General features: G+C 34.6%; 1 protein-coding gene across 3 annotated transcripts in view; it reads right to left on the bottom strand.

The window, feature by feature from the left end:
* Window positions 1-121: 121 nt before the first annotated feature.
* Window positions 122-23,933, bottom strand: part of LOC136025835 (galactosylceramide sulfotransferase-like) — a 37,062-nt gene continuing 13,250 nt past the window's right edge. For all 3 annotated transcript variants that reach the window (XM_065701836.1, XM_065701834.1, XM_065701835.1), the window contains exons 2-5: window positions 15,546-15,881; window positions 7,051-7,353; window positions 4,567-4,734; window positions 122-329 (exon numbers count right to left, since the gene is read on the bottom strand). In XM_065701836.1, coding sequence (XP_065557908.1) covers window positions 227-329; window positions 4,567-4,734; window positions 7,051-7,353; window positions 15,546-15,820 — 849 coding nt within the window. In that variant the 5' untranslated portion in view covers window positions 15,821-15,881 and the 3' untranslated portion in view covers window positions 122-226. The remainder of the gene's footprint in view (window positions 330-4,566; window positions 4,735-7,050; window positions 7,354-15,545; window positions 15,882-23,933) is intronic.

The raw sequence follows: 23,933 nt of genomic DNA, 5'->3' as shown, positions 1-23,933 counted from the left end.
TTTGGTTACTGCTGGGCCAAGTTGCTCCTAACCAGTTCTTTATCTTTGGTGCCTGGACAGAGGTGGCAAAAGCAAGTTTTGTCCAAAAGAAACCTATGAAACATCACTATGTGAAAAGAAATTATAAACAGCTAAAGTATTAGAATTACAAATAGGTATTTTATAACATGGTACAAAAAAAAACATAATTATGCACGTTCAGGGCATTTCAGGCATAAGTTGCATTTCATCCTTTGCTGAACAATCTCTTCACCTCTTCAAAATTTTTTACCGCAGCACGAATTTTTTCTTTTGTCGGGGTTCCATAGTGTGAACAATACAGGTTTGACCTAAAAATACATATAATCAACAAAATTTACAGCATGGAATTGAGGCTTTTCGATAAGCTATAATAGACATATACGTAGGAATATCCTTCGGGGGGTTTGGTGGCAAAAATACTCATAGTTTAGGGGGTCAATAACCAAATACAATTTTGACTGAAGAGATTTTGGATAGGGACGACCGGGTTTTGGGGGAAGCCTGAACTACAATAAAAACCTTAGTAGAAGGACTGATAACTTTAAGAAGTTAGAGAGTGACCTCCCTCCCCTGCCGCCCATTTGTTGAGGCATTCATGTCAACAGCAGCAACATTTTCACCGCGTTTTTCAACTCGGATTTGTGTGGAAAGAATTGAGATAAGAGCTGAACAAACCCTATTACGCCCTAGTATGGGTTCTACATGTGTTCTTGATGGTGATATTGGTGAAATAGTTGCTAGCAAGAAATAGTATTACTATTCCAAATAGTATGACTATTCCAAGTGAAATACTATGACTACTCCAAATAGTATGACTATTCGAAGCGAAATAGTATGACCATTCCAAATAGAATGACTATTCCAAGTGAAATTGTATGAATATTCCAAATAGTATGACTATTCCAAGTGAAATAGTGTGACTATTCCAAATAGAATGACTATTCCAAGTGAAATAGCATGATTATTCCAAATACTATGACTATTCCAATTGAAACAGTATGACTATTCCAAATAGTATGACTATTTCAAGTGAAATAGTATGACTATTCCAAGTGAAATAGTCTGACTATTCCAAATAGTATGACTATTCCAAGTGAAATAGTGTGACTATTCCAAATAGTATGACTATTCCAAGTGAAATAGTATGACTATTCAAAAAGAAGGAATGAAGGTCACACGTAGTAATACTTTCCTAAGACGTGATAGGTCTACTCCAAAATCCATTGAATCATTAAGGACAGAGTTTATACAGATAGATTCCTGAACTATTTGTAATGAAAAAGAAGATTATGCTCTATATTTTCAAAGAGACTTGATAGACTACTCTTCTTTGTCAGTTACAGTTTGAGTTTGTTTTATACTCTTTTTTGTCATATATGAAATCATTTATTGTTTTTTTGTTGTTGTTTTTTTTGGGGGAGAGGGAGAGACAATGCCCTTGCCAAATTTGCCTCACATCCCTATCATGTGAGAAATTATGCATGCATTATAATTTATATTTTGCACTCAAAATTTTTAAGTAATCAGAAAGGAGAAACTCTCCTGTTCCTTAGCTTCAATTTACAAGGATTTATGGGAAATTTTTTTAGAAGGGAGGTTAGGAGAAAGGATTTCCAAAGAGAGGATAACCAGTATGATTAATAAACGAAAATCTGTAAAAATCATGATCAAAAAGGTGCTTTTTGACGCTTTCAAGACCCTTGGAAGACGCACGGAAGAATCTTCTAGCCGCTCCTAAATAGTTGGCATACAACTATATAATACAACTTTACAACCATGTATGTGTCAGAAATATGTCCATCAAATTATTCTCTATAGCTGTATTCTTTTACGCTTCCTACTCTCGCCAAAAATGTCATCTTGCGGTACAAAGATGCCGAAAACGGCAATTTACTGTGCTGCCATCCCTGCTTCTGATTTAAAACACCCGTTAACTAAAAATTCACCATTCGAATGAGCCATCTTCTGATTTTCTACGATCACTAGACCCATTTGGTCATCCACGGAGAAAAGCTAAAGGGAAAGCGATTACCACACTTCCATCACTATCTTTTTCAGGAGTAATATAAAGAATTATGCTTTTTAGATAAAGGGCGAGAGAGAGAGAGAGAGAGAGAGAGAGAGAGAGAGAGAGAGAGAGAGAGAGAGAGAGAGAGGAGAGAGAGAGAGAGAGAGAGAGAGAGAGAGAGAGAGAGAAAAATCTAAGCGACTAACAAGACATTGATCTGATAACTCAGCAAAATACCTTGACAGGGCTTGGAACCCCGAAAACATATATAAATAGTTAAAAAAAGTAATAAGAAAAATACAAACCAAAATTGTATATACCCCCCCCCCCCCCGAAAAAAAAAAATAATAAAGCTCTTTAGAGGTGCAAAACGAATAGGATTCTCGAGACGACACTCATCAATGAGTGTCGCTTAGTTAGTCGAACGTCGATATGTGCCTATTAATAATCAATAGGGAAAGTTCGAGGAATACATAAATTTAAATATTTTGATGGGAATTATTTACGTTATTTATCATTGTTTTCGCTGTTTATTAGTTGGGATCAACTCTAGTTTGTTTCGTCCTTTTTATTTTTTATAAAAATGTTCCAATTTGAACTTACCTTGGATATTAGTTCCTACAGCGCTATCTGTGGTGCTAAGGGCATCGACAAAGCCCCTCCATTCATCGCGCATGGATGAAGTCGCAATTTTATCTCTTCATTCAGGTTTCGTAGAGGTTTCAGCCATCTCCTGACCCAGTTTAGGGTACTGGGCAGCGTAACCTTCGGATGACCTCTTTTCCGCCTACGTTGGGTTTCCATCTGTAAACTATGCTAGGGAGAAGACGTTTGTCTATCCAGAACACGTGTCCACGATAAAATCAGAGTTTTTCTCAAGAATATCGGTGACAAGCGGCTGGCCAGTACTTTGACTAATTTCCTTGTTAGTGACTTTCTGTTGTCAGCGAATCTTAAAAATACTTCTAAGGTGGTTATTCTCAAAACCCTGTAAGCGCTTCTCCTGTTGTTGGTTTATCTTCCAACTTTCGCTTGAATTTAGCAATATAGATATAACATTAGTGTTAAAGAGTGTAAGCTTGATTTTTAGAGAGTATTTCCATTCCGTCAAACCGGTCTGCTCCTATTGAACGCCGAGAGAGCTTGTCGTATTCTAATTTTTATATCGGTCGCTCTATATCTTTATCGATCAATCCAGCACCTAAGGTATCTAAACTCGGAGACCTGGTCTATTGGTTTTTCGTTGTATGTCAGGATAAGCGAGTAGTTCGTTATGGACATGATCTTCGTCTTCTTGACACTGAGAGCTATTCTTAAGCCTTTTAATCTCCTCCGCCACGGTGCTAAACAATCCTTGTAATTTTTTTTTGGATTTTTCAATCAGTGCTATACCATCGAAAAAATCTAAATCGCAAAGCCAGGTTTTCACTTTTACAACATATCCTGTTGTCTGTCTAGGCGTGTAATCCATGCCAATCGCAAACAAAATTGGGACGGAGCGCATCGCTGTCTGACAACAGAAATGATTTTGAAGAATTTAGTCTCACAAGTTTCTATCTTGAAGCAACATTCAGCTTCAGCGCAATGAGCAGCAACAACTACTACTACTACTACTACTACTACTAATAACACACAGCAGCACCAAGCCGCCTGAGGCCAACACAGCTACGTACATTCCTCAAACTAATCTATTCAAGGCCTCCCTCTTTACACCCTCCCAGGAAGTTCCCATTTCCTTTAAATCTTTATTTATGAAATCCTTCTAATCCAGACGAGAACGACCTGCTTTCCGTGTAGCCCCAGACGGTTGGCCAAAAAGGAAAATCTTCGGCAATCTTTCATCCTTCATCCGCAGAACGTGGCCTAGCCATCTCAACCTTTCTTTCATTATAACCCTAGAAAGCGGGATTGAACCACACTTTTCGTAGAGCCTACTGTTTGAAATACGGTCAGTCAGCCGGGTACCCAAAACAATCCCTAGGCATTTTTTTCTGGAAAACATCTAGTAAATTTTCGTCTGCTTTTCCCATGCTTCCGTCTTTCGTCTGCTTTTCGTCTTTCGTCATGCTTTCGTCTGCCCATGCTTCAGAGATATTGGACCACTGTCATCGCTGTAGCTTCCAATATTCTAATCTTGGTTTGCAGACTTATCTTCCTATTTTTTCAAACTTTTTTTTTAACTGTGAAAAAACGCTCTGAGCCTTAGCTATTCTGCTTGTTACATCTTAACTGCTCCCACCGTCTTTACTAATAATACTACCAAGGTATGTGAAGCTGCCAACCTGATCTATCTTTTCGTTACTCAACGTCGCCTTTTCATCTTCACTTCTCAAAGTAATGAATAATAAATGCAGCTGTTTATACTATTCGTTTGATGCAAGGATATTTTCTTTCTATTAAATTTTTGCAATTTTCTTCCAATTTTTTTACGGTCATTAGCAGATTTTCACTTATTCTAATACAATATTTTTGTTCTTTTTGTGGTTAGGTTTGGCAAAAATATATATTGTACAATGATGTAAAAAACTTAAGAGTACCTGTTATTATCCCTGTGGACTAGCTTCAGGTTCTCAAAATTGTTTAAGTGCTCATGAACGTCTATTTTATTCTTCTTCATCTGACAGTAGTTTTCTAGCAGCTTATTGAGCTTCCTTAGCTCCTGGGCAGATGATTGTATCTTTGGAGACAGTTTCGTCGAGAACTTCCTAAAAACAGTTACAAGATCTGTCAGAAAATAACAAAATGCACGGCTGCTACTTTTTGTTTGATAAAAACATTTGAAATAATTTGTGCTTAAGGGAGGTGGAGGCAATAATAAAAGCAATTTAATTATTTTGATAGCAAGTACACAAGGAAAAACTCAGTATTTCCATTTAAAAATAGATTCTTAAAATATCTATATTGTGTTATAAGGAAAAATTCCCCCTCCTAAATTTGGAAAAAATTATTTTGTATCTCCTTTACAAGAATCCTTACTCCTCCTCTGCCTCTCTTACGTTTTAAAGATTTGGTACCCTTTAATATTAATGAACCTTGCACAACAGCTTCGAAAGTTTCTTACAAAACGAAAAATATTGTTTACTTTTTTATTTCCAAAATGTTCCAAGAAAGAATTCTCTAACGCAAGGGAAACAGGCATATAATCAAATATTTTTTTGTGCAATATCCAAAGAACAGAAGATATTACTGATGCACAAGTTCTTTTAAAAAATATTTTATTGGTCTTAATTTTTTTAAAGGCAATGTTTAAGTAAAAGACTTGCAATTACCCATTGAATACAAACGAAACTGAAAAGTAAATCTAACTGTCAGAAATATTTAAAAGGAAACTCAATATTCTGGGAATTCTATTCTTAACGAAAGAGACTTCCCTATGCTATGCACCTGCTTTTGATAGTAGCGGGTGCAAAATTAAAGAAACAGAAAATTTGGATAATAGGTCAGAAAAAATGTGAGCTAAAAATATACGGCACCAGCCTGCTTAAGAAGGTCTAACTTCCCTTTGAAGATGTAATTTTCTTTTTAGAATTTTCTTTTTAGAAAGTCGCTTTTACGAACCGAAAGTGCTACCAGATTTACTCAGTTAGTTTTGCTTGGTAGCAACACTAACAAAATATAATTTTTATAAAATATAATTTTATAATTTTGTAGCTTCATAATCTTAAATCAGCCAAAAGAAATACTTCTAGAAAATGGCTGCTTTACAGGTATGAATCGAGCTCAGATGGGTGCAGGGGGAGCAAAAAGTGTTTTATTCTCATGTTCTTGTTAGCTTAACTATCCGTGTTAAATATATTTATACTTTCAGTAAATACTTTCAAAAATACTTTCGGTAAAGCACTAAAAAACTTCAGCGTAACAAGCAATGGATTTGACCCTTGGATACCAATATTTAGGACACGTCCGTCAATTCTAAGCTTGAGTATTGCTGTTGACTTTCATTTTGAAAAGACCAGAATTTTAAAAAAGCCCTACATTTTTTTTTCAATACGAACATATAAAGTCACTTTGATTTAGGAGACACATGCAAAAAAATAACAATAAAAAAAAATAGCCTTCACGCACAACTATCATACAACTGTTGATACATAATGCTTTCAATTGACATTAATTAATATCGTTTCCTTGGTAACGCAATTAGTTTGTATCGTTTAAAAGGTATTGTACCTCATCCCATTTCAGTGTTATTTTGACTTGAAATGATTGAATTGGTACCGTAATATTAAAAACGTTTTCACGTAGGAAAATGAGTTTATCAATTTAAAATTACTCTATTCCTTCGAGAGATTAAGAAGTAAATATAAAAATAGTTATTTCATTAATAAATAATTAAGTATTTATTCCACAAGGAACTATTGCACGGTAAGTTAGAAGAGGGACAGTTTCCAGATGCCACAGCTATGGGGCAATTAATCAGTATTCTAAGGTGATTTCATAAGTTATTTAATGGTTCATATAAACTTTGTGCGTAGGGGGGGGGAAATACATTTAAATATTTTAGCATTTTAACTCCAATAAATCCAAGAATTGAGACTTTAAGAAATAAATATCAGAATATGGTTATTAAACTGTAAATCCACCTTCATTTATAGTTTTTTTTTCAGTAGTCTTGGTTATGACGGAAAACGTATGGTAAAAATTTTCATTCTTTTTAATGGTCTAAAATTTCAGACAGTAGAATCAACAAGTGAAATATAACTTTTATTTTCTTTTTATTGGCCAAACATTTCCCAGAGAAACACAGGAAAACCTATCAGATCTGAGAAAGGGCAGGACTATTTGGTTTCTCTTTCTGGAATAAGCAAAAGGAACGATTGGTAGGCTTAAAAATACGTCACAGACGTAAATCATTGAAATTACAGCACCCATTATACCATGAAAATATAGGAGTGTTTTCAATATTTTTCTCTTTGGTAGTATAAGTAATAATATGCTAATATACAATTATACACTTAAATAATAATATATGAAATAATGTAATAATTACAGAAGTAATGTTAGAACAAGCAAAACATACATACTTTAAAAAATGGTTATAAACCATCATATCTGCTTTCAGCCAGTTTTGTAGTTTAATTCTTTCTTGTTTTGAGAGTCTGTACTTGGTTTCATTAAGTCTTTCATTCTCTTTTTGAAATAGGTAGTGAGTCAATGGACCTCCCAAAAGTGTTCTAAGCAGAGCAACTGACTCATCAAAGTACTCAGTCATTAATACCAGATCAAATTTGGATTCCATTTTTGAAATGAGCTGCAATACGGCAGTTTCGTTTTCGTAATACTGTTTATCCAATCCAAGAGACCAAGAATGTTGATTTCGTCCAAAACTGCAATTAATTTTTTTTTATTTTCTTACAATTTTAATACTTTTTCTGTCAAAAAACGGTTAACTTAGCCACTACTAGCCAAGCACGTGACGTTGTTCGACTTACGTCCTCGGCTTCCAAAGAGTGTCGGTTGAGTCTAAAGCTACAAATGAAATATTTGCATTCTCATTTAATTTTTTTTTACATATTTTGAATTCTATTGTTCGTTCAGAAGATTGCAAACTTTTTTTGTTCGATGTTTGTTCGAACATGTTCGTTCTGAACGATGTTCTTTCAGAAGATTGCAAATTTTTTCAAGACCAACTGACCAACGACGTCGCTGTTTGGATTTTAGCTTTCATGTCCGATCGAAAGTAAAATTATCTGGATTTTTTTCACCCCAATTTTACTGAGGACGCTTAAACCACTTGCATATCTTAATCTGGGACAGTTAGAGTGCTACATTTAATGCTATTTTCTCGCATTGCCTTTCGCACGTATTTTAAGACAACATCCATTAAAATGACCCAAATAAATGGGAATAACACCCAAGTATAGTTTAGTCTCGGCCAACTTCTGATGTACAGGCCAAAAATAACTCCTGGTGATGGGGGCAGAGAGTAGAGCTTGGGTTGGAGCAAGGACGTACAGTCACCCAGTAAGACTAGAGTAGCTCTGACCTTATATACCCAGACTATCCTCATCGAGGCATTGTTCTTTTATTATTATTATTACTACTGCTTCTAATACTGTTACCCGAAAGTAATTACACCATAAAGTCACTTTAGGCGAAAATATTCTCGCCTCCATGGCTAATACCGCCTAAATAGGTTCGAAATGAGAATATCCACTAGATGTGTATAACCACGGGTAAAAATTTGAATTAAGACATTGATATAATTAAAATGGTAAAGCCCAAAAGGTGCTATAAGACACTTGTATTTGAAGAGACACTAAAGACTCACCCTATTAAACCGATCACAATGGATTAATTGGCCTCAATGGAGCATTTATATCTAATTTGTATCTGAAGGTAATTAGGAGCTCCTATTTCTCAAAAGGCGTCATATTTCACTTACTAAAATGCAAAAATAGTTAGAATACTAAGTTTTTAATATCAAATTTGTGTTTTTCCTATAGGCCTATTGACAACAAAAAAAAAACTTGGGTACTTGTGTTATATTCAGAACACACTTAATAGGTGAAGTTAGGTTCTTTCGTTAGGTTCGTTAGGTTAGGTTCTTAGATAATTAGGAGCTCCTATTTCTCAAAAGGCGTCATATTTCACTTACTAAAATGCATAAATAGTTAGAATACTAAGTTTTTAATATCAAAATTGTGTTTTTCCTATAGGCCTATTGACAACTCGATAAAAAAAAACTTGGGTACTTGTGTATTATTCAGAACACACTCAATAAGTGAAGTTAGGTTCTTTCGTACATTTACATTTTAATTGTGCAGGTACATTTTAATTAAATATTTTATATATAGAGGTGGTTATGTTGGGTTAAGTTAGGTATTTGATCTAACGCAATCCACCCCCCCCCTGATTTGCAAATATATAGCTCAAATTCTATTGTCACTATCTAAAAACTGGCCGAATATTCCTATATTTTTTCCAGACTTAAATTAAAAATATTTCATTTATTGTTTTTTTTTTAACAAATATTCATCTTAATGATTATGACTATCATGCACGATTCCTGTTGAAGTAAAATCATAGGTATTCTATGTCTATATTAATCATGTTAATAATTTGTTTCTTACCCAAAAAACACTATAAAAGTATTAAAATGTGGAGTAAAAACAATTAAATACACAAAAAATTCAAAACATAAAAAATAATGACTATGTTTTTTTTTACATTAAATAAACACAAAAAAATAAATAAACACACACACACACATGATAAAAAAACGAGCTATAGAGCAATAAAAAATCAACATTAAAGTGAATTAAGAAATGAAATTCACAAAAAAGAAGAAGAAAGAAGGAAGAAAAGTCAACCAACGAAAGATAACTATAAAAAAAAATTAAAAGATGATTATGTGGAGAAAGCCCATCAAGAGTAGTACCTGAGAGCTTCCTGTGTAGCTTTTTCGACTTTAATGTTATATAATTTACACACCATATTTACTAATTAGAATCTGGTTACGTGTCCAAGGAGGAATGAAAGGGAGAAACTTACAGTACCTGAAATAACTACTCCAGTTTTTTTTTAAGGTATAAACTCTTTATATTATATATTTGAATAGTCATAAGTGGGTGGGAGAAGCAGGAGCCATTATATAGGAGACTCAACCCTTGAAAAACAAAGTATATTTTTACTCGGTGTGCGTGTAACTCAACCACATTCAAATAGTCATTTAACTCAACCCTCGTTCGACTGAACCTCCTTTCAACTCCACCCCCATTCAACCCAGCTCCTATGCAACTCGCGCCGTTTCATTCAACTTCTAATTAACTCATCCACTGTTTACGCCAACACCCGCTAAGTAAACCCGTGTTCCAATCAACCCCCTCTAAACTAAACCCCAGTCAATTCAACACTCATGTAAATCAGCTTCATAACTCCATTTAAAATCAATCTCCCTTGCAACTTGGCTCCCATTCCAAACCCATTCAATTCAACCCTATGCAACTCTACTCCCTTTTAACTCAACCCCGATTCAACTCAACTTATTCAGTAGATTTGTTGTGGTTCACCTAAAGGAATTATTCTAATAAAATGAAAGTAGTACAAAAAGATTCCTTTTTTATGCTCTTTCTACACGTCATGATCACTTTTCCGACAATGCACCCCCCCCCCCCCCTATAGATCTCCCTATAGACCTAAAAATATATTTCTCTGCTGTTTTGCACCTGGTATAAGTCATGTCTAATTTGTGAACCCGTTTTCTTGAATTCTTACCCCGGTGTAAATCTTTCCACCATTCAATATAAGATAAAGAAACTACCATATATAAAGATACATAAATAAGTTGAAACCATATAAAATACGGATTGAAATCAACGGAATCATGATAATCTGATTAATAGAAACATACTTCAATTAAAAAGTAAGAGTTTCATTGTTTTAGCTGTTTCTTTTACTTTTGTTTATATGTTCTAGGACTGTAGTTGGGACCAACTACACATTATGTAACCATGACGAGTAGGTACTTCCACAACAACACATCTCGCATACAGATTATTAAACACCCACACAACTGAACGATTGAGACTTTGCAGCTGTGCACTCAAACTCCCCATTCAACTCTACTGATTGAGTAAATTTGCTGTGGTTCATCACATATAACAACTAAAGGAATCATTCTAATGAAATAAAACTAGTACAATAAGATCCCTTATTTTGTGCTCCTAGTCTTTTAGGCCAACTTGGCCTAGTCTTTTAGGCCAACTTTACACAGGTTGGTTTGGAATCCACTTGGATGCAATAGGGCGGCTCAGCCCTCACTTAAAGGTAAGTCTATTTGCTCTGTTTATCCACTTCTAAAAATAAGATACTGTTAATGATGCAGCGTTTCAAGCAGTTTGATGTTGCGCTAGCTAAATTCAAGAACTACCTTCTATGGTCTGTGAGAATTTAGCAAATAGGAAAGGATTCGCACGGAAAGCTCACTTATCTCGTCTTTTGTTACGCTAGTCATGATGACTTTAGGTTAATAGATGCGAATCTTTAAGAATACAACCCTAAAATAATAGATTCATCCACGCCCGCTGTCAAAAAGGCAATTGTAGAACTTTATAATACCCCTGAAATTTATAAAACTCTTTCTAAGACTTTTTTAGCCCTGAAAGCAAGTGATAAATTAGGGTCATAACTCAGTTTCTTGAAGTATTGCCCCAATTAATGACAAATTAGTCGCAACTGAGGACCAACTGGAGAAGACAAGAAGTGATCAGCTGGAAAATATTACAATGAAAGTGACTGAAAAGTTCAAAGACCCAAGGTCACTGAAAAAGGCTTCTGAACTGATAGTCAGCCAGGTTTATGATTCAGTCATGCTCGAGTTTAATCCAAAAATTTGCAAAAATTGAGCAGACTCTAAGTAGTCAGAGAGCTTAAATTGAAAATTTGGAGGAAAGGATTATTAGAATAGAAAAAAGCTTGATGATTATGATCAAGAGTCCTTACTTGATAGTCTTGTATTTCATGGGATAAACCATTTACCTGGTGTAGAAACTCGTACGACAAAATATTGCAGTATAAATAACAAAATGTCCATGACCGACCTCTCATCTTCTGATTTGATTAATTTATACCGTCTCTGATTGAATAATCCGACTATACAGCATGAAGAAAGTTCTATTAGAGCTGTTCCGGTCGTCGTTAAATTTTCTGGCAAAGATGCAGCCCGTAGAGTGTTTAAAGTAAAAGCTAAACTTGCTTCAACCTGTGTTTTTATATCGGAGTCTCTAACTAAACATCGCCGGGACATTTTGAACGCAGCGAAAGACAAGTATGGTCAACGAAATGTTTGGTCAGATCAGGGTCAGGTTTTGGCAAAGCCTAGTGTAGGGTCAACAGTCAAAAAGATCCGTTTTATTACCGACTGTGTTTAGTCTCATATGTTATAATTAGCGTTTTTTGCATTTGTTTATTTTGTTTTAATGTTTTTGCTTGTATTTGCAAATTTTATTTTTCTCTGCTTTTATGTGTATTTTTCCTTTCTTGCTATTTTTTTCTTTTTTTTTCTTAGAGAGATTTGTTTTGGTTTGAGATTTCATTTACTCTCCCTGCGTCTATACTGGATGATTTAATGAGCCGACTTTTCCTCCTTGAACAGGTTTTGTCGGCACAAATAGCAACTGATATTGAGCCTTGTATGAACCAAGTTAGGTTTAAACAGTTGAGAAACAGTGCATTTGTTCAATGTTTGCAGTTAAACCCCGTGAAACCCGATTTACTGAGTTTATGTGCCTGGAATTGCCACCTAACCACATGTTATGAGGATGTGTTGCAATTTCTCTCTGATTCTCAAGGTAAAGTTAGTTTTATCGGTATATGTGAAAGTTTTTTGAGTCATGAACACTCTGTCTCATTGTACTCTTTTCCAGATTATAATTTGGGGATTAAAAACTGGACATCACTTTATAGAGGGGGAATTGCGTGTTTGATTTCTAAGTCGTTGATTTACCTTGTAAGAAATTATATTGATGTTTGGATAGAGCGTAAATTTGAAAGTTTTAGTCTGGATTTAGATATGGGAAGTAGTAAATTTTTGATTAGTGTTGTGTAATAACCACCAAGTGCTAGCTGGGAAGAATTTGAACGTGGGTTTGATCAACTTGCGCGTGCGGTGTCTCAGACAGGTTTAGATTTTATTCGTATGGGTGATTTCAACTTCGATATGATAACATTGAATGGAGCGAATTTTGATTTTTTTTTTTAATTTGATGGTTGCTCATGATAGTTTCCCCATAGTAAATATTCCAACACGTGTTACGAGTCATTCAGCCACTCTCATTGATAATATATTTGTTGGTTCTAAGTATCTGGACCGTAGTTATTCTGATGTGGTTCTATACCCTTGTTCGGACCGTTTCCCAGTTGTTTGAGCGGTACCTTGTGGCCGAATAAAAAGAAATAAAATAAAAAATGTAAAGACTAGGTCGTTCAAAAAAGTGAATTTACAGAGGTTTGGCGAAGACTTGAGTACCATTGATTGTAGTGAGATTATGGATGTCCAAGATGACGCTTTTGGTGCATTCGATCGTATGATGGGGGTCATACAGCCAATTTATGATAAGACTTGCCCAGTGAAATTCTTGGAACCACGTAAGCGTGAACCCAGGAATCCCTGGATAACTATTGAGATTCTTAAAGTGTCAGATTTAAGAAATCAAGCGTATGTGGAATATTTAAATAGTGAATGTGCCAAGAAACTGGATGAATTCAAAATAATACGCAATAAAGTAAACTCGATGAGAAGAAAAGCTAAAAAAGAATGCTTTGCCAACCAATTGAGTTTAAATAAGGATAATACTAAAGGAATTTGGGAAGTTATTAATGACCTATTGGGAAAGAAGAAAGAAGCTCCACCTAATTCGCTACTGATTCAAGGAGAACTTGTTTATGATGAAATAAGTATTACGAATAAATTTGCTAAGTTTTTTTCAAGCGTTGGGCAAAATGTACAGGCGCTTGACAAAGGTGGCTCTAAGCTAGAAATTGAAAATTATAGACCCATATCAATCCTACCCTTGTTTTTGAAAATATTTGAAAAAATTGTGCAAATAAATGCTTTGAACGTGGTGAAATACCTTTGACTGTTTTTATCGATTTTAGAAAAGCATTCGATACAGTGGATTTTAATATTCTACTCAAACGTCTACAATCCCTTGGAGTTTTTAGTAACTATTTAAAGTGGCTTCATAGTTTACTAAGTGGTAGATTTATTAAAGTTGTATTGAATGATGTGTTTTCTTCTCCTTTTCAAGTGAGCTGTGGTGTACCTCAGGGGTCTGTTTTGAAACCACTTCTGTACCTTGTGTATGTTGATTCAATGCGTTTCTACTTATCTGAGTGTTGTATTACTACTTTTGCGGATGATACTGCTTTAACTGGGTCTTGTAGATCTGTCGATGATTTGTTGTTGAAAGTAAATAGGGTATTAAAGACATTTTTTGTATATACAAGTTTTAGCCTTTTGTCAGTGAACGTTAATAAAACTAATTTTATGATTTATAGGAGAGTTAGTAAGTCTCAATGTGTTGACAAAAAGATATTTTATTACGGTAGGCCTTTGTCACAGGTGCACGATGTGCGTTATTTGGGATTCCAGCTTGATTGTAATCTATCTTGGAAGAACCATAGTGATCTTGTTGCAGCTAAAGTTCCTAGAGGTTTGGGAATTTTGGGTCGATTTAAACATGTTTTACCATTATCAATTCTTTTATTATTATATCACACCATTGTTGCACCTTATATTTCTTATGGTTGTGTCTTTTGGTCTAGTAATTTCTATGCAAAGTTTAAAAGAGTGCAGATCCTACAAAATAAAACAGTCGTCTTCTTGGTAATTATTTAGAAAATTTGAATGATACCGCGTTATGTTTTAAGAAATTACGAGTGCTTAACATTGGTCAGATTCGAGATTATCAACCTGCTGTTTTTACGTATCGATGTTGCAATGATGTATGTCCTCCAGTTTTTACCAGCTTTTTTTTCAAGTAAACCGTTCACTCCATGGGTATGAGACTAGAGAGGCAGATAATTTAATTGTTGAATACCGAGACACCACACGTGCAGCTTTCGGACTTAGGTATTTAGCTCCGGCTATTTGGAATGATGTCCCAGCTGGCATTAGGGAGGCAGAACATATTGGGTCATTTAAAATAAAATAAAAAAAAATTTATCGGGAGTGGGGAGTTTATTATTTTTTTAATATATATTATTATTGTTAGCCTGTTTTTATGTATATCCTGGTATTAAAAAGTAATTAAGTGAGATTGTTTTTGTCATTCTTTAATATTTGTTTTTTTAATTAATTAGGTTGAGAATTAGAGGATTGCAGCGGTCCAACATCAGGCTGTTTGAGCTTTCCCCCGGCGGTTGTGTGTATTTATAGCTTTGTAATTTAGTAGTTAATGAAGAGTTCATTAATAAAAAAGAGTTCATTAATAATAAGGGGAAAATCTTTTCACCATGATATCCACAATATCCATTATCCGGTGGTTTGAGTTACATGGGGATAACATACGCTTAACCGCTTTTGACCATATTCGAGTATATAAATATTTTAAATTTTCACCTTGTCTCCATTTTTTTATACTAAGAAGGATTTTTTCTGCTCAAATATTTTTCTGTGTATGATGAATTGAATATAAATGTTCTAGTTATTATAATGAATATTATATGAATGAAAGTAAAGAATAAAGCTTGAGTGAACATAATAAATTTTCGAGGTTTTATTGTTGACAATTTCTCGTGTTCCCTCACCTCTCATTTCGTTAGTTTTTTAATGTGGGTTGAAGCGAATTGCAAGCATATATTATGTTTAATTGAGTTGTTGCTAGTGAAGGTACCAAACCAAAGATTTTTTTTTTTGTTGCAAAGCATAGAGTTATGCTTCCCTTCGCTACGCCATTCTCTTCATTCGCATACGATATTGTAATACATGCATAAATAGTGGCAATTTTGCAACTACTTTAGCTAAAACAGTTCAATTATTAACTAATAAACAAACAAGTTGCTATAAAACACTCACGCTCTTCCATGAGGGTTGATGCTTAGACTGTCGGTAACATTTCCAGTTTCTAACTTTTGTAAAAATTCTTGAAAATTGGAAACATTATAAAACTTCGGCAGCTCAACATAGTGAAAAATAGATTCAAATGTATCAACTGGATCTCTTAAAATAATTATAGAAAAATCGCTTTTATAATTTGATTCTAAGAAACTTCGATCCCATCTTGTATGATGTACCACAAGGTCAAATAGAGATATGTCCCCCATGATTGAGTTGTAGGAATTTTGACGCATTTCTCCCAATACAAGAGACTCTGGGTTGTAGTCAACATACCAGTTATTGAAATAGGCTAGTCTGAAAATAAAATATATATTTATTAGGGTGAACCATAGAGTATAAAAATAGTAAGAAAGAACAGTTAAAGATTTTTTCTAGTGTTTGTAAATAAATTAATACACTTGGTCACTCTGCAAGGCGTTAGAACAGTAAACCTGTGTGATTGAAAACACTGTTAAGGGTAAAATTTAACCACTGGCTCATTATAGAAAGAATGGGATCTTGGGTATGCCAAGCGAAAAGATCTTTCATGAGGACGAAGAGAACGCAGTGATAGAGATTCTTCTCACTTCCTGTCAAACTCAGATTTCTGTCTAGTAATTTTCTTTTAATGCTTACAAATGCAGTCAAGTCATAGCATGTTAACACTGAGCAAAATATCAGAAATTTTTGGGCGCAAAAATTGCCCCCGAAGAACATTGAACGCACAGTAGAATCGAGTCTCAAACGTTGAGATCTGAGGCCATAAGGCTTTAATGTTTTATTATCATTATTTTTTTTCCCTAAGACACTTCGTATGGAAGGGGTTGTCGTATAAACTTTAGAGGGGGCTCATTAGATTGGAAAATGGAAGTTTTAGTGCCCTTTTTAGAGTCAAAAGGGATAAGACGTCAACTAGCCATCCTCCCATGACCATTTTCCCCCAAATTCATCTGATAAAAATTTTGAGGTAGCCATTTTATTAAAAGTAGTTCAAAGGTCAGATATCAAAAACTCCAAAGTCGACCCAATCCCCAAGAGCCCGGGGGCAGGCGTTGTAATTTATGCCTTTAGGGAATATAAGGTGGTTCTTATGGAAGGGGTGCTTCTATAGACTTAAGGGGGCTCATTTGATTGGAATATGAAAGTTCTAGTTTACTGGAACTCCGGGGATGAGACAACCCACAGAGCCCAGGGGCAGGGTTTTAAGTTTAGCACGGGGGCATATAAGGTCTTTATTTAAGGCTTCGGACTCCAAAGGAGTTCAAGACTTAAACTCCAAAGGAGGCTCATTTGATCGAAAATTGAAAGTCTAGTTCCCATCTTAAGAGTCAAAAGTGATTGGAAGGCATCAAGCCTCTCTAACCACTCTCTTTTCACCAGATATGTTCGATCAAAATTGTGACATAGTCATTTTGTTTGAAAAATTCCAACGATCAGATAACAAGACTTTAGGTTTAAATTAACCCCGCAGAGCCCCGGGGAAAGTTTGTACCTTATGCATCAGGGGCTTATAAGATTTTTATGGCAGATGTGGTTGTATAAGCTTCGAAGGGGACTCAAATGATTAAAAATTGAAAGTTTCAGTTCCCTTTTTAAGAGTCAAATATGGCCGTATGGCACTTAGCCCTTTCCCTCTTCATGCCCTTTTCCCCCAAATCCATCTGATAAAAATTTCAGGTTGTGATTTTGTTCAAAATATACCAACGATCATATAGCGAGAACTTCAAGGTTTTCATAATCCCCCAGAATCCGAGGGCAAGCGTTGTAACTTATGCCAAGGAGGGAAATAAGGCTTTTATTGAAGGGTTTGTCGTTTAGACTTCTGAGGGGACTCATTTGATTGTAAATTGTAAGTTCCCTTTTTAAGAGTCAAAATGAATTGGAGGGCAACTAGCCCCCTTGCCTTCTTTTTCCCAAATCCATCCGACCGAATTTTTGAGACAGCCATTTCTTTAATAAGTTCATAAATAAGATAACAAAAATCCAGGGTTGACACAAGCTCTAGGAGCCGGGGCAAGTGTTGCAAGTTATGGCCTGGGCGATTATAAGGTTCTTACGCGAGGGTTATAAAATAGTTCAAAAATAAGATAATCCTCATCCTCACTAAAAAAACATATCAATGACATTGTATTCCGAAACTCTGATCTTCAATCTTATACTTCTCCTTTCCCCCCTAAGAAACTTATCAATGAAAAGTCATGGGAGCTAACATCTGGTCCTCCCTCCATGGCTCCCCCTAAAAAACCAACTTATTAAAGATATTTCATTCCAAAAATATGGCAACTGATTCTGTCCCTCCCTCAATGGCCCGACATCCCCCCCCCCCAAAAAAGAAAATATTCACGATTCCTTATTCAAAAGGTCCTGGAGACTGACCCCTAGTATTCCCTCCGTGTGCTCCCTTCGCTTCAAAAACAACTGATAAACGATATTTTATTCAAAGAACATGTGATCTGACCTCTGGCCCTCACTTCATGGCCGGACCCCCTTCTCTCAGAAACAACTTATTAACGATATTTTATTCAAAAAATCATGGGAGTTGTTCCCTGGCCCTCCCTCTATAGCCCCCCCCCCCCACCCACACAAAATCAACACAAAACCCACACAAAAACACAAAATTCAAGGTACCTATAGTTTTCAATACAAACAAGAGATTGGCTACTGCCCGTTTCCCTAACAGTAAAAGCTAAAGTCCACTGCGTATTTGGAGCTTTACTAAAATGAATTATAAGAAAATATTTTGTTCTGTAACTGTTACAAAATTGAAAATAAAATGAAAATTGCAGTGAAATTACATCTTTAGCTGATGAGCTTTCAGCAATTAATATGATTTTATAACAAATATTTAGTTTAATTTTATTACTTTTTGCCAGGACTGTTTCCAGACACATATAGTTTATCTTGGAAAATATTTTGCACTAAAATTACTTTGAAATAGGGAATTTGAAAAACGTAAAACTTTAGCAATAAAAAACCATTAAAAATTAATAAAAACAAATTTCTGAAAAAAGAAGCTTTTCAAAGAAAAGTATAGGCCATATTGAACTTAAGATCAGAAGAAATAAAAAACTACAAAAACTCATGTTCAAAATGACCAGAAATTACTACTAAAGAATAAATGAAACCAAAAACCGAAACTAAATAAACAATCATAGCAAAAAACATACAAAAGGTACTAATATAAATAAATAAGATAATCTTAAAACAAGAAAAGCTTAAATTGAATATGCAAATTAAGCTTAAGATGAACAAAAATCATAATTGAAAATTAACATAAAATTGAAGTAAATCTAAATTTCGAACTGATAAGCTTTCAGCAATTAAATATCATTATATATCGAATATCCAGTTTCATTTTATTAGTTCTTTCCAAGGCTGCTCAAGACAAATATAGTTTCACTACAAACAAGGACTTGGATACTGTCCCCTTTCCTAACTGTAAAACTGTGCCTAACTGTGTGTGTCTAACTGTATGCGTCATTGGCACTTCATTGAAAACGAATTTTAATACAAATATTTTCTTTTCCAGTTATAACAGCATTGAAAATAGAATTAAAAATTACTTTGAAATACATTTTTAGCTGATGATGTTTCAGCAATTTATATCGTCATATGTCAAATATTCAGTCTGATTCTATTTGTAATTCCCAAAACTTTTTAAAAGACATAGAGTTTTCAGTAAAGCGCCAATGACACAGTAGGCTGTAGACTTTTACAGTGAGATATTGAGACAACACAAAACTCAGGTTTTTCAACGCTTAAAACTATTCTTAGGAACAGTTTTGTGTGTGAAATTGATGCTAATAAGGCTTGTTTTGGTGGATGTTCAACTAACCAAAGAAAATATTTGCATCCTAATATTACCACTTCTACTCATACTACCACTACTACTGCTACTACTATTACTACTTCTACTAACTGTTACTGCCACTAAAGCCAAGGCTACTACTGCTACTGCTGAACATAAAACTAAGAACATTAATGCGAAAAATTTGGGAAACATTAGATCTGTATGGAACTCAATGGAACGCACTATTCCAACACAGGATGTCAAAAGGACGTATCAGAAATGTTTCAGCAACGGATGATGGCATTAGGTTTTAACTCTCAGCTTTTGTTGAAGAGGATGTTGAAGAAACCAAAGGTACTATGCGCATGCTACTACTAATGTTACTGCAACTATTACTACTATGCAAGCTAAGAGTATTAAGGTGAAGCTTTCAAGGGATATAAAGGCGGAAGTTGAATTAAATCAAAAAGTTCTAGGACAATTTTTAAGACCAAAAAGAGATTGGAGGGTAAACAGCCCTCCTTCCAATCCCATTCATTTTCTAATCACATCCTGTCAAACACATCCATTTGTTCAGCAAATCAGAATGGTCCAGTAGCTGTGTCTCTACCGATATTGGGCATGTCAAGCCCCCGCAATTTTTTAATCAGCCCAAAATGCTCTAAAACTAAATCAAAAGGCGCTGTGTGTATGGTTGCAAATAAGACACATCAGTAATATACCAAGAACGACTGGGGTATCAACTTGAAACTTTGGGGCTACTAGTGTTACTACTTCTGCTCTTACGGCTTAAAAAAAATCAAAAGAGTGTAAGTGAATACAGATTGTCAAAGAGCATAGATAGAACTTGTTGAATTATATTATGTTTTTTTCTGGTCAACTTCATAAGCTATAAAATTAAATTAGATAGTTCTATTTGTGTAAGGATTCAAAATTGGTCAAAAATTGAAATATTTGTGTCAGGATTAGACATTGGTGAAAAGTTTCTAACCACTTACAAATAGCAAGCCAAACTACAGATTCTTATAGGTAAAAACAAAAGATATAAAATGTTATATTTTCTCCACGAAAAAGAGTATATCCATAAAAACAAACAAAAATTATTTTAAGCTAGTTTTCCATAGAACAAGTTTTTCAAAGAAAAGTAAAGAGCTCAAATAAACCAAAAATGAGCAAAAATAAAGTCAAATAATCTTCCAAGCATAAATCTTTCACAAATCACCAACAGTAAATAAATAAAACACAAAACGAACAAAAGTTACAATAAATAACCGAGTCAAACTCAAAACGAGCAAAAATTTTAGTAGGGCTAACAGCCCCTTTGCCTTCTCCAGAACAGAGCATAATTTGCACTTTACTGGAAACAAAACATATTTTAAAGGTTTTCACTTTTTTGACTTTAGTAAATAAACTTTTTTATAACTTTAAGGAAGAAATAAAGTGTATTAATCTACAATCTACGATCTACAGACAATCGATATACAAGACATACGATCTACAAGACAATCTACAGCTATTTATTTTTTTTTCCAGATAAAATAAAAAATAACCAATTATTTATTCAGGCAATACTCTTAATTTTTGCCTTAAAAGCTTTAATGATAGAAACAAGTAATCTGAAATTTGAAGATTGGGTTTGGTACTCAAAAAGACAATATGTCATCAAACCTATTTTTTCAGAAGCAAAAACCAAAAATGCGTTTTGATTTTCTTTAATTATTATTAACAAAGTTCCTGTGTGTAGAATATATTTTATTGGAAATTAGGAAGACAGCAAAATACGAATTTGTTACAAAAAGCTAAAGTTTTCTAATTATTTCAAGGATAGAGAAAAAGGGAAAATAATGCATTTTGGAAGAGCATAAGCACCTACAAATAGTAAAAGCCAAACAAGATACGGGAATTCGCTTAAAACTAGTTCATGGATTGGGATAAATTTGAAAAAAGTTTGGTTAAGCAAACATTCAGCATTTTAAAAATCACGTAGCGAAATTTAAATTACTCTACGTATGGTGAACTACTGCTACTACTACTAACAACACCTCACTACAACACCAAGCCACCAGAGGCTAACAAAGCTACGCACGCTCCTCTTCCATCCCAATCTATTCAAAGCCTCCCTCTGTACACCCTCCCAGGAAGTTCTCAGTTTAAATCTTTTCTTACGACATCTTATCAATAGTGTTGTATTTACCGTAAAAATGAAAATAAAAAATCAACAAATAAAATTGGTAAAATTGGTAAAATAAATTGGCAAGTAAAATTAGGTACGAATTATGAAATTTTTTAATGATTCTGATCTCCCTGGGCTTCAAAAAGCTCTTACCCTTTCAGCTAGTTTATTAATTTAATTAACTGTCTACTTCATCCCTCTGGTAATCTTGTGCCGAGGGTGATACCTCAACAATTCGACAGTGCCTGATTTCGGACATCTCTTTTGCATCAACAAATGAAAAAAAAAATAAAATAAAAAAAAACTGAATTTGCCATTATTTGGGAGTAAAATCATATTAGTCATTTTCTCTAAATTTATAACTAAGGAAATATTACCCTAACAGCCTAGCACATTTGAATAGCTGTGTTTAGCCACATTTCTTATATTACATATGTGTTATTTTTTTATTTATTCATAGAAGTACCGAATACAATTGAAAATGAGGCATGTAACACTTTGATGACTTTGAATAACTAAGCACTGGATCATAAGAGCGGAACATCCAGTCACTTTCATAGTCATTAAGACTTTCTTCAGCAAGATTTGCTTAGAAATCTAGATCCTCTCTTTCAGAATTAGATTTTGATTCAGGTGACCTTACCTGTGTCAAACCCCCCCCCCCCCTCCCCTACGATTGTCCTTGACTTAAAAAGGAGAATAAAAATTTCAATTTCCCTTCTAATAAAAATCTAGGATAATGTAATGGGAAAATAGAAGGTAAAGTTCCACGGGGGAAGGGGGGATATTTCATGGGGATATTTTCTACGGTGGCTTTGCCGGCTTCTGGGGAAAAGACGCCGCGAAAACAAAATTTCTCTGAGATGTGAAATTTAACATAAAATGAGGAAATTAATTCTACTTTGGCCCTCCTCATTATTGAAAATCCAGAACATACAGTTATTGTTAATGAGGTAACTTGAACATTTGAAACGAATGGCTTCGCACATTCTTATAGGAAGGAAATTGATATTAATAAAAAATATATGATATTCGCCAAGGTTAGTGTTGCCTATCAAAAGCTAAGAGCCTGGAAAATTTTGCAGAATTTTCAAAAAAGGGGAATAACAGCTCTGAAAGTCACAGAATCTAAATTAAAATCAGAGCATCAGATTCAGCGTATTTGAGAGCCATTTTGTAGAAGCTTCAAGCTCCTATATACCAAAATATGAAATTCTGCATTTTTTGCCAGAAGAAACGTAATTGATGCGTGTTTATTTGCTTTTCATTTTTGTTTGTTTTGTTTTTCCAAGGGGTGATCGTAAGGAACTAGTAATCCTAGAAGACTGGGAGATTGATCTTTGATCGAAAATCAAAAGTTCTAGTGCCCTTTTTGAGTCGCCAAAAATATTAGGATGGTAATTAGCCCACCAATATGGCCCTTTTTTTCCTAAGATGATTCGATAAAAAATTTCAAATTGCCATTTTGTTCAGCATAGTCGAAAGATCTAATAATTTTATAATTGTAGATGACATTACCCCCAAACTCCAAGGGGAATTGCTACAAGCTATGAACTTTGCCCATTGTTTACATATAGTGTTGGTTGTGGGAAGTATACAGATATCTTTGGAGGGATGGTTTCTGTGTGAGAGGGGTATTTTCAACGGGAGAATTTTTTGCTTGGAGGGAAGTCTCCAGAGGTGAACGATCTAGAGGAAACTGTACGGGAGGGAAATTGGCCGGAGTTCATGGAGTTCGTTTTGACACATGGAGAGATTTTTGAGGGGTGAAGTGTACATGGGGACAAATTTTAAACGGCGGGAACTGCAATTGAGGAAATTTTCGTTTTTTGCCAAGATTTAGGAAAGATAGATTTCTGGTATTTTTTAAAAACGGTCAGAAATAAAACAAAAAATAATTTTTTTCAGCAGAAAGTAAGGAGCAACATTAAACTTAAAACGAACACAAGTTATCTGTATATGGAAAGAGCTGCGCCCTCGTCAATACCCCGCTCTTTACACTAAGGTTTGACCTTTTGGTCCCAATTCCTTGAGAACAATTCTTGAATTACAAGGGTCGTTTAACTAGAATATTTTAGCGTAAAGAGCAGGATGTAGAGGAGTGGGAAGCCTCTTTCATATGGGGAATAATTTCTGTTCATTTTAAGTTCAATATTACTCATTACTCTCAGTTGAAAAAAAATCGTGTTTTTTTTTTATTTAATAACCTTAGAAAGCTGGATCGAACCAAACTTTTTGTAAATCCCACAGTTTGAAATACGGTCAGTAAGTCGAGTGCACAGAACAATCCGTGGACGATTTTTCTGGAAAACATCGAGCAAACCTTTTCCTCCTTTTTGCGGAGTATCCTAGCTTCAGAGCCATATTTGACCACTCTCATCACTGTAACTTAAAATTTTCTAAT

Source organism: Artemia franciscana, chromosome 4 (assembly GCF_032884065.1).
Source record: "Artemia franciscana chromosome 4, ASM3288406v1, whole genome shotgun sequence".
Classification (NCBI taxonomy): Eukaryota; Metazoa; Arthropoda; class Branchiopoda; order Anostraca; family Artemiidae; genus Artemia; species Artemia franciscana.
Note: the sequence above shows the minus strand (reverse complement) of the source record. Positions and strands in the feature narration are given on the sequence as shown.